The sequence below is a fragment of the Camelus bactrianus genome, chromosome 9 (genome assembly GCF_048773025.1).
Source record: "Camelus bactrianus isolate YW-2024 breed Bactrian camel chromosome 9, ASM4877302v1, whole genome shotgun sequence".
Classification (NCBI taxonomy): domain Eukaryota; kingdom Metazoa; phylum Chordata; class Mammalia; order Artiodactyla; family Camelidae; genus Camelus; species Camelus bactrianus.
In genome coordinates, this window is record NC_133547.1 from 40,151,011 (window position 1) to 40,163,236 (window position 12,226).

At 36.8% G+C, this 12,226-nt stretch overlaps 1 protein-coding gene across 4 annotated transcripts in view; it reads left to right on the forward strand.

Annotated features, from left to right (window-relative positions):
* AHCYL1 (adenosylhomocysteinase like 1) overlaps positions 1-12,226 on the forward strand; it is a 36,903-nt gene that overhangs the window by 12,016 nt on the left and 12,661 nt on the right. For 3 of the 4 annotated variants that reach the window (XM_074370133.1, XM_010948270.3, XM_074370131.1), the window contains exon 2: positions 10,787-10,898. In XM_074370133.1, the coding sequence (XP_074226234.1) occupies positions 10,787-10,898 (112 nt within the window). Of the gene's footprint in view, positions 1-5,986; positions 6,142-10,786; positions 10,899-12,226 lie in introns of those variants that run through there. The other variant, XM_045511647.2, reaches the window with a different exon arrangement.

Here is a 12,226-nt window from a genome sequence, read left to right on the forward strand (position 1 = left end):
TAGCTCAATGATACGTTAAAGCCAAAGCTAGCTAACCTAGGGGAATATAATCATACCACTAATTATCTTTAGTTTCTGTTTTTAAAGAAGCCCTTTAAAATGGTCAAAGGAATTTCAGACTTCTCTTCCTGGGACTGTTTAGATTTGTTTTGAGGTTCTATTCAGCTTGTGAAGCTATATTGTTAAAACCTGCTACTCAGTTTTTGAAAAAATCCTACTGTTCTTAAAAAAACAGAACAGCCAGAATTTTTATTCTTTATTCATTAAATGAGTGCTTTAAATAATGTCTGCCATGGATATGAAACCAAGATTCAGTAGTCGTATATCATGTCACTTAAATCCAGAATATTTCAATAAAATTAATAACCTTACAAGAACTTTTTTAAGTCGTAGTAGTCAGAGAAGTGGCACCAGAAAGTGGGAAAGCATCAATAACAAAATGTAAAAATTGTTTTATCCAAAAATTTTAGTTGGGGTCCCCAAATTTATTATAACTCATGTTGAAATGGGAAAATCCAGCCCTACCAGATCTTCCAAACATGTTACAAGGTGTGACGTGACTTGGACTGGGTACTGTTTGAGTGGTACACCACAGATGAGAAAGGAGCCTAGTAGAATGGTCTCAATTTAAGAGCATAACGAAGAGTTACTGTGTGAAAGAAAAGTTCCCCTATCACCAATCTGCACAAACTCCCATAAAAAGCACATTTAAAATATATTCTCTGGTGCAGGTTTTAAAACATGATCATTTCTTATGAAAATAGCCAGCAGGTTTCCCAGATGACCAAAAAAAAAAAATTATTGGTCAGTTTTGACCATACCAAATTGAAAACCCCCTTGTGGAAATAAATATAGGTGGAATTTTAAAATTGCTTTTGATTCCAATAGGAAACTCTGATCATTTCTTTCATCGTAGTAAAGTGTCAGGATTAGGTTGCCCGTACATTCTCCTCCTTCTCAAAAGACAGTTGAAAGTATGTGGCAGAGTGGAGCTTTTTGCTTCCACAATGTTTGGGCTCTGCTATTTTCTTCTCACCCTTTCCAAATCTAAGCAGCATTATCCCTCAATGACATTTTATTGGCAACTTTAAAATATTACTTTTCTTTGCATCATTTCACTTTTATCAATCTGGATTTTGGAACTGAAAGAATTCTTTTCTCTCTCCAAAGCTCACAAATGTTTATCTGGTACTCTAAGTTCAGAAAGCTTTAGGGCAATAGTAGACTGTTATGTAAACTAACCTCTTGAAAATAAATGGGAAAGCTGCTGTTTCCCCAGCCTGTTCCAAAAGAAGGATAGTACTGTTCTTGTAGAGATTTTTTTTTCTTTTACTTTTAGCATAAAAAAAAACAAAACAAAACTCAATGTTGGTAGCAAATTGCCTTGAGCAAGTCACTTAACCCCTACCCCTATTCTGTTTTGTCATCTGTGAAGGATAGATCCAGCAGTCAAAGGATTCCAAAATGTTTTGAAAATACAAATCCTCTATAAGAAAATCTTAGCCATGAGCCACAAATGTTGAAGCAGACTGTTTAGAGAGAATAGAAATGTAGGCACTTACAAAGGACTTTGGTTTTCACCATACTAATAAGTACGGATTTCAGACTTACAGTCAGCGTATGCTATCAGGTGGTTTTACTTGTTCTTTATATCCAAGATTTAAACAAAAATGGCTTGAAAAACATTTAGATCAGTGATATTCTAGCAGTGTTATTGGTAAAATTTGCTGAAGAACTTTTCCTATACAAAAGTTCATTTTGACTTTTTGGTTTACCATACAGCCTAAAGCGAGAGATCTTTATCCTTATGCATCTGTCCACTTTGCTCATTAGAAAATAGCTAATCAGAAAGTCACTGGTCAGGAAAACCCAAACTGTTTTATTATTATCTGAGAGAGAGAGTAGGGGAATTGTACTGTATTCATTCTGGAGCAACAGGTAGCTCTTATTTCTAAATACCTTCAAAGAAGTTGTAGTCTGCATTTTGTTTCAACCAGCTTGTTTCTTATAGGCTACCTAAGTTCAGGATTTCATACTGAGACTTTTACCTAAAATTGAACATAAACATTTCAATTTAGAAAGCCAAGAAGATGGCAGATACTGCCTCTCTAGAATGAAAAATAGAATTATGTTTTTAATGTGGTTGATTATCTTTGATAGTTCTTGTCTGTGTATTATGTCCCTAGTCTCTCCTCCTAGAGGCTTAATATTTTGTTTTGTTTTTAAGAGCTGTGCAAACTAAAGCGCATTGTAGCTGATCTTTAAAGTGGTTTCACCTTGTCATTTGAACTTGAGAAAAATTAACTGCACAATGGATTCTGAAAGGTCTCATTAAGCCACTCACCTTTAGAAACAATACCTGTTAACTACATAGTTACTATTTAACATTAGCTCTTTTAAATTAGATTATGTTATCTAATACTGAATTGATGGGTTTTTCCTCCCTTGAGCCTATGCTTGATGGGAAGCAGTGATGGTGACTAAAAAAGTGATACAGTTTCTGTGTCATTAACCTTTGTTGAGTGTTAGTCTAGGTTCTGAAAGCTGACTCTCATACACTCAACTGCTGCTTATTGGGAGCTACGTGTATTTCTTCTGTCATATCACAAGAGGAGTTCACTCACTCAAGCAGATATATGAAGAGGGTTTGAATTTGTAAAATGTAGCTGGCTTTCAACTTTACTTAAGCTAGACTTCCAGATCAAGAAGGACGAATTGTTCTTATAACAACTGCAATCTTGTTCCTTCTTGGTAAGCTAAGAAATTACACAGATAGCATTTACTCAGCTTACGTGGCCACCTTCCAAAATACCACAGACTTCATTTTCCTTTTGGAGCTGTCCCCTGATGGCTTGCTTTCAGTGTTAACTTTTCTTCTCATAGAAATTTGTTTGGAGAATACAGATTTACCTAATTTGTAAGCAGTTGAAAAGTTTCCATCTTAAAGAACATCCCAGCATACCTTGTGAGCTTCACTTAAAATCAGCATTGGCTTTAGAGAGGATTGCAAATTAAGGCTAATGACTTTTTATTACAAACATATAAGGTGAACAGTAGTAACCTGGCTCGATCTTTCCCAGCATTCAAGAATTATTGATTTTTATACTCTGTGAACCAATGCAAGTGGAAGAAAAAAAGGTGCAGAGTATTTTGCCATGCTACCTTTTGAGGAAGGAAGAGAGGGAAAATAAGAATATAAATACATATTTGCTTTTTCTACCTCCAAAAATGAACATAAGAAAGATAAACCAGGAACCAATAAAAATGGGAGAGTGGAACAAAGTTAAGGGATAGGAATGGAAATGAAACTTCTTTGAGTCTACCTTTTAAACTTTTGAGTCATGTTTATATGTCAAAAAATAAAATTAGGAAAAAGGAAACCCTGAAATTGCTTGTAAACAGAAACAAATGAACCTAAATACATATTAGGAAGGTTACACAATCACCCAGGAAACAGTACTTTGACTATACATCTTTATGACATACATTCTAAGGACAAAAAGAACTTCAGTGAAATACAGTTCACTGTGTAATTTATTGTTAATAGTATTAGTCTTGTAATTTTAAAATTATTTTATATTTTATAAAGCAAATAAGTAAATATTTTGTTGCTATTAGAGACTGAGATTGTCATCATAAGAGAAAAGAGACAGAAATAGCAAAATTAAAAGTTAAAAAAATCATGTTAAATTTGAAATAGAAATATCAGTAAGAACCCATGAGTAAAACAAAAAGATTTGTATGTCTACTGAAATAACCCAGAAGCACTGACATCTCTTATAGCAACTAGCACACCTTATACCCAGATTTTAGTTTTTAAATACCATTCCCCAGTGGAAGAAATCAGGGCTCCTTGGAGAAATGACTGATTCTAGGTCTGAAGTGCAGGAAGAACAAGGTGAGCCTGTTGTAGCTTCTTATATCAGAAGGAAAGGAAGCATTTAAATGACATCGTGTCAAAAGAAGAGTCACAGCTTGAAAGAGGCTCCTACTGGCCCAATTTGGGACAATTGGAGCACTCAGTGCACTCATGTAATTGAGTATAACGTTTTGGATAAATAAAAATATGAATGAAGAGTAAGAAAGAAAAAAGAGTGAAAGAGAAAGGAGGCAAGCTTTTCTTTATGATAGAACACCAGCTAATATATGTAGAAGGAATGATAGAAAAAAAATCATGATTCTCTCCTCCCCAATATAATTGGCTCAGGCAAATATTATGAACAGATGGTAAAGTCACTAGGGAACAGGACATTCACAAGCTGACAAGTATCACCCCACAAATTAACCTTTACTTACAATGGAGAAAATATACCTTTCAAAGACTAATGTTACCACTTTAACCAAGGGTCCAGTTTGGTGTCCCTAATAGAGAAGTGTATAACATCATTATGAAATATTCTTGCCAAATTTTAGCCTCTTTCTAATCAAAACTCACCGGACTTCCAGGTTACAGGAAGGAAACAATCTGAAAAATTCAAAATATAGCAGATTCTATAAAAGCAGTTGACTTGGACTCTGGGAAGAAGAGTCAGTACCACAAGGGCGGGAAAAAAAGTGGGAGGACTGTTCTAAATTAGCAGAGACTACAGGAACCTAACCGTCAAATGCATTTAATGAACCTTAATTCCATTCTGGGTTGGAAGAGTTGTGGAGGCTGTTGGGTCTACAACCATGAAGGATGTTCTTGAGAAAATTAAGTGTTTGAATACAGACTGGATATTTGATAACACAGAATTTTGTTGCTCTCAAGTATGATAATAATATCGTTTTGTAGGAGAATATCCTTGTTCTTAGAAGATGCATTCTGAAGAATTTATTGTGAATTTTTGTATTTGCAACTTTTTTTTTTCTTTTTTGCAGGACTGTTTGAAAGTATGCATATATAGAGAGAGAAACTTAACATGGAAAATGGAAAGATTCAATCTAGGTGGAGGGTATACACATGTTCATTATATTATCAAATTTTTTATATGTTGAAAGTGATCATAATAAAGTTGGAAAAATATATAGAAAGTATAACAGTAGTGCCAGGGCGGGTGCAGTGGGAGGAACTTTGGTGTATCACTGAAGTTATGGGTATATTCCTGGAACCTGGATTTCTTCAGTCACCTGTACAAAGAAAAAAACTTTTTTAACCTAGAGTTAATAATAATTCTATGTCAGGAGTAAAAGAAGAATGACTGGCATGTTTTCATAGAATATTGGTAAGTGGATTAAAGATGAGGGAAGTAGAGACAGGCCAGGTAATTGGACGGGTAGATAGCTAAATAAGCATTGAAACATAGCCCAGATGCTTATGTTCTGTTGCAGTTTGTGCTTTTCAGAAGATTAGGAAGCCTTTTGTCTTGTTGCCATTTGTTAAACCTCTTCATCTTCTGGTTGGCAGTTGGAGTCTCAGATCACTCATTTCCACTAGAGCACTTTAGGAGATAATAGAAAGCCAGAGTGCATTGTCTGATATGAAGAGAGGAGGAGGAGCTGATAAGGATAAAACCATTCTTTGGTAGAGTTTTTCAAGCTTTATATTCCTTCGTCACCATTTAAGTGGCTCCGTGGTATGGGCCCTGGTGTTGCCTCACCCCTGGTTCCTGCCAACATTGGAGAAAGATCAGGTTGAGTCCCATTTTAAAAGGAGTGTTTCTTCTGCCTGTGGAATTAGATTCTAGTGCTATGTGTGTGTTATATCCTGTTACTGTTGAGAGAGATGGGTGGAGTGGGGGAGGGAGATGTGTACTGTGATTAGTCAGCTTGCCCACTCCCTCCCTCTAGAAACTCAGGCTCCATCTGGGGAAACTGACAACTTAGGAAACTTGAGATAGGGAAGGAGGACAGGGAGCAGCCCAAACCTGCTGAGTGTCAGAAGACTGGTTTTTGCACCGGGGAATAGAAGATTTGACTGGATGTGGCTGTGGATTTGACTCTGGCCTGAGATCGATTCCTTTGAGATAAGCTCTTTTCAGGTGGTGTATCTGAGGGCAACAAGTTGGAAAGGGGATGCCCTTCAATCTTTGGGATAGTTCTCTTGCCTAATTGAAAGTCTGAAAGACATTCAGACTTTTATAGTTCTTGTACCAAGAAATTGGCATTTATTGATAACTGTTTCTTTGGATTCATCTGAAATGGGAATCAGACTGATCAGTGGTGAGTATCAAGAAAAGGTCTTGCACCTCTTTAGGCTGACAGCCTTACTCTCTTCTTTTCCTCTGAAAAAAGAGCATGTAAGAGTAGAATCTGTGGAAGAAAGAATAAATTAGCCAAAAGATGTGTGAAAGAGGTATTAGAAAAGATGTGATAGGAATTCTGGAAGGGATTAATAATTGAGTTTGTTAAAATTTCTAGCTTCTGATGTCACTTTTTTGCTTAGTTTCTAAGTGTTAGCTTGGAAATAGGCTGACCATAATTTTTAAATAGAAAAAATTGCACACACAATATGCTAGAGATAGTGGGACATTGTATAAATTTGAGAATGTCTCAGAAAATCAGTAGTGTACTAGAAGAGGAATACGGGCCCTTCTGATAATCCTCAGCAGTAAGGAGGACCAGTGTCTCTGTAATCACTTCCAAGCTATGCTTGCTTAATGATTTGTTTTCCTAGTAAATTGCTCTTTACCTTTGAGCCTAGTTCATCACCCTTAGGAGGAAACTTTCTGAAGAAATTAAAAGCTGTTGTGAAATAACAGATTTAGTAAGATGTCTAGCCTAACCTCTGATTTTTGGAGGCCCAAGTTAAACAATATCCAGATAAGTCTGTGAAGAGTACAGCATTTAGCATGTTCCTGAAGAAGCAGTGAAATTCTGTGACAAAGCCATTTATGTTATCATTACACTGTGATTCAAAACATATCTACAGATATAAAGGACCATATTACCCTTCATAGCTCTTAGAATATCACTGGAGTACTTTGTTAGTACCTACCAAATGTGTTGACTAGAAGAATATAATACTTTGCATATTATCTTGATCATCATCTGTTGGATATAGTGTCATAGTGGAATGCTGATGGCTATCAGTTTCCTGATTCAGGAGCTAGAAGGCAAAATTGGGTGGGACCTGAGAAGGAAGTGTAACTAAGCTGTTTAACATCTGACCAGATAGATCATGTGTTTGTGAAAGTAAACTTCTCAGCTTGTAATGATAAAAAATATCAGGAGTAACTAAACAAATAGTATAGAACAGTTTTTCTTCTCTGGGTCTTATGATTGTTTTCAGTTGCCTATGATTCCTTTTTCTTGCTAAATTCTGTACAGCAATTCTTTCTGCTCACTCTGTCACTAGACTTACCACTAGGTTGTAGGGGTACCGTACCCCAAATTATTTCTTCAGTAGAGCTGTTTTTTTTTTTTTAACCATTCTCAGTATTACATAGAAAAGAGTCAACTGTTGTACCACTAAGCTATTTAGAGAAGTGCTCTAAAATAGTTAGCATGTAAAATTGGCCTCACATTTAATTGAGTTTTTAAGGCACAGTAAGTAGTCTTCTGTATTTGGATGTGCTATTTGGAGAATGGGTCAATCTGACCTTCTAACCTTTCTCAGATGTGATTGATATTAGTTCAAGAATAGAACACTGGTGTGCTTGTTTTGGGTAAGGCCATTTATGGGGTGGTGAGTGTCCAAACAGAATAGTTCTTAACATAGGACTTTATGATTTTCAGATACTTTTTGGGACTTCAGTTATGTTGTTATCTTCTTTCCCCTCCTCCTCTTCTCCATCCTACATCATATTTAGAGCTGGCATTCCTAACAGACCTATATTTAAAGAAACATGAAAACATACCAATTAAGACTTAATAATGATTAGAAGAAACCATGATAAAAGGAAGTAATGTAAACAGAACAACTTTGTAGTCATTCTTTGTATTATGTTTTTACCTAAATGACCATGTTTAGCTTAAATGCAGTGAGTCTAACCCAGTTAAAAGGCTGTTATTGAGATCTGGTTTCACTAGAGAGAAAACTTGTGATATCTATAAATTGCTTTTGGCAACACTGCCTTTATTTACAACGTGAAGGTGAACAACACTTGGGAGGTACTTCACCAAGGGGAAGACAGAGCTGCTAGCTATGAAAACAGCCAGTGGAGCTGGATAGCCTGGTGGAAACTAGCAAAGAAGCTGCATTTCATATCAGCAGTTGCTGATACAGCTTCTCTTCCTGCAGGTATTTTGGGGTGGGAGAGAAGACAAGGTTGTTGTCCATCTTTGTGTAGCTGGATCATTTTACTTACAAGCCATGAGAGTCTTAAAATGCTGCAAGAATACACAGCAACATGTATGACATTCATGTCATGGCCTGAGTTAACTTTCTGTGCCCACTTCAAATATGGACCATACTCATTATTTGAGAGATGAGGCACTGCCGTGATTAGTAAGCTGCTTGCAACACTGATATTTTTAGATGGGAAAGATTTTGTTAAGCTTTAGACTAGTAGTGAGCTGTATTAATACAATGTAGGATTATGAGTGTTAGTTCTTAGATTGCTAAAGAAACACATTTCCATCTTGACACAGCAGCCTCTATATTTTTTATTTAAAAAATTGTAAATGTTAACTGCAGTTCCCTCCCCTTCCCTTCTGGCCCAGGTGAATGGTGTCTGGGAATATACCTAGAACCTTTTGGAAAAAGATGAACAGGGGAGGAAATTGTAACAGCCACTAGAGGAGAGCAGCTTCCAGATAGGCTGCCCACGCTAGGAACGAGGAGGCTGGTGTTGGAAGGGCTGCCTCTGGGGAGTGTTAAAAGGTGTTGATGGTCTCTTGACAGTGTATTTTTCATGCCACCAAAATAACTGCTTATTGGATTGGAAGTCATTACCTTGGTCCTGGATTAATCGCTTCAGTAAAACTAGCTTTGCTGACTACAGAAGTCATGTGAACATGCAATGGGAAATCCTATCTAGAAGGGCAGATGCTGACCTGTGGCCACTTAAATAAGTGATTTTGTTTTTGCTTTGTTTTGTTTTAAAAGGCCATTGTGTTTTTGACATTTAAGCAATTTAAAGTTGAAGTTGGAACACCTAAACTAAAAAGCTGCTTTGGATATATAAAGATACTTCTTAATCAAGTTCCAGTGCAGTATATGTGGTTTAGCTTGAGTATTATTTACTTATTTATTTTTGAAATTCGATTGATTTGATCCTATAGAAGAAAGAAATTTGAAGGGTTCACTTATTCTACAGGTAATTATTGAACACTTTCTATGTGCAAGGCCCTGGTCTAGATGCCAGGATATGTAGCTCTTTCCCTTCCACGCCTTTAGGATCGTCCTTAGACTTAATAAAACAGGCTGTAGACTCTGCCTCGTCCTTATTTCACAGAGCAACCTAAAGAAAAAAACTTGCCCTGTCAGATGTTGAGCCGAGGTGGGTTTTAAATGGAAGCACACTGAAGCTTTTCTTTCAGGCCTGCTACCCAGTAGTAGTATGTATGACTAATATTGCATCAGTATTCTCTGCTTTGATTCTTGGTAGAAACGTAAGTGTTCCTTGGTTTCTGCTTCATTACTGTAAAGTCCTGCTAATTCAGTAATAGCCTTGTTCATAGTAGCCGCCTGTGCCTAGGCTGCACATCTGAGCCTGATTCTTACATTGCCAGCAGATGCTACCCTAGCTGGAGGGTACATATGACAGAGGAGGGGAATGTTTTGTAGCTGTAACTAATGGGCAGTTTACTGTTCTTGGCTTCAAAATGCCTATGACCCTGTTGCTAGCAATATTGAGAAAAGATTTTTAATCTGTAAGAGTTTACATTTCCAGAAATATTTGCTAAAAACTTAGTTTAATGGATTCTCCATGGGAACCTTTTCAGATTCAGTCAGATTGTTTCAGATTATCAAACCATTCTGTTTTTCATGGGAGGTTGGGGTTTATTTTATATTCAGAGAAAAGATGTATCAGAGTTTAAACAGGAGTTCAGGAGGTAGGTTTAAACCACTTAATAGAAGAATGTGTTTTCCTACACTTTAGAAATGCCCATTAACTTATCTATAAATAATGTTAATTGTAAGCTACTTGCTATTTATTAAGGCCAGTATTCAAGTATCCTTCAGCAGGTAACTAGTTCTGCTTTATTTCATTTAAGGAAGTTTTTAATACAGAGTTTCCAAGTAATTATTTTTTCCTTCCTTCAAATTAGTCCTAATTAGTTAGAATTACTATGATGTGTATGTTTTTAAATTTTTTTAGAATATTCTGATATTTTACTGGATATGGAAGGTTCTGGGGATACCATCTTGGCTTTGTACAGTATAGATGTGATTGGACTCTGACTATTGGCACCTCAGTGCCCATCACCATTTAAGGCATCTCTTCATAATTCTTTCAAAAAACAAGACCGCTGCTAACTTCAGGATAAGAATGTGCTACAAGAGAATATTCTGAAATAAAAAACAAGCAGAAGCACTAAGAGATTATGCCTGCTTTTTGATAAGAGTTGGGAGGAAGGGTAAAGAGTTTAATGTGTCAAAGTTGTAAGGGGGAAGAAAACTGTGGAATGTGGGAAAGAAGACCCGTGGAATTAGACAGATGCTAAAAGAAGTTGGGTATTAAGATTTTTCTCTCTTGTCCCCCTCTCCCGACAAAATTCTGCCAAAAGCATTGGGAAGAGATAGGAATTTTGGGAGGAGTCAGTAGCTTCTGCCATCTTCATTTCTGGAGGAAAAGTGGGTGGTTTAATAGGAGCTACATGACAGCATTAGCTTTTAGGGGAGACAGTGTATGGCCTTTAAAAATGAAACATTTCATAGAATCCTTGTTGTAAGTTTCAACTTTTTGTCTTTCTCTTATAGCAAATCCAGTTTGCTGATGACATGCAGGAGTTCACCAAATTCCCTACCAAGACTGGCCGGCGATCTTTGTCTCGCTCTATCTCTCAGTCCTCCACTGACAGCTACAGTTCGGGTAGGTGTGGCCTTCATAATCTCTTTGATCTCTCTTCCTTGTTCCAGAGCCTTGAGCTAGCTCTCTACCCAGTTTTCTTCACTTATCTAGAATCTGAAAATATATCAGGACCGCCCATCTTTGTGCTGAAAGCTGATAACTAGTGGTGGGAAATGTTCCCATCCAGGTTGGTAGCCGGAGAAACTTTTGTCATCTTTAGACTTTCCTCCCCTGATGATCTCTGTGTGTGGTCTGTGGCCAGTGACTGGTTGGTAGTACTGGGCCAATTCCCATTCCCACGTTTATCCACCCAGATTGCAAAGGGAGAGAATCAGTGGTATTTTGGCTGACAGAACTGGCCTTGGAAAAGAGGTGTTCTTTGGAAGCATAATTTCTGATTTCTTTGTGTAAGATATACCCTGCCACCTCTTTTTCTTTCTTGCCTTTAAGACTGCTTATATTGGCACAATAAAAACTAGTATTTGGCTCCTTTTATTTACTAGGTTGCCCTTTTGGTTGAAGTATCCTGCCCTGTTAACCTTTGCAGTGGGAAAGAGTCAAGCTAATGTGGCTCCAGCTGTTTCTTTTTAGTTCTCCTCTCCTATCTTAACCCTATATAAGTAGTCTTTTTTCCTGATCTGAATTGTGCCCTTCTCAACTTTAGAGGGGGTATTAGAAAACATGGAAAAGGGTACAGAATTTTAGGGTTTGAGTACTGGAGGAAACGGTGCATCTAATCCAACCCCCTCATTGTTCAACTGAGGAAACATTGTTAAAAGATTAAAAGGCTTGCCCAAGGTTATAGATTGCTATTAATGTCAGTAAAGGGATTTTTACTAAAAGCTATTTATCCTCTTTTGCCAGAATGAACTGAGCTTGAGATACAAGGACTTTTAAAAAAAAAAAAAACAAAGTAGTTTTTAAAAACAACTTCTCTGTCCTGTGCCACTGATAACCCAGTATGGAAAGGGTAGGCAGATAAGTGCAAATGGTGGTATACATGGTTAAGCACTAAAATAAATGAATATTCAGACTTACTGTAGATATGTGGGCAAGAAAAGATTTCAAACCTAAGGACTATCATAAATGAAAATATGTTTTGGAATGACAGATACAAAAATGTTGTTAGTTGACAAGCTAATTATAGCTAAGAAAGAAAAAATTTTGAAAGATTGAGTTATAAGAGGAAGGAAGATGGGATGAGTGAAGAAAGCTTTAAGGAAGTCTTCAAAGATCTTGATGGCCATGTATTATGGAAACCTATTAGAGCATTTCTCGAAAGCATGGTGACAGGTAAATTTTCCTAGTGGGGTAGATAACCTTTGGTAATATTTGTGTTAGCTGGATAG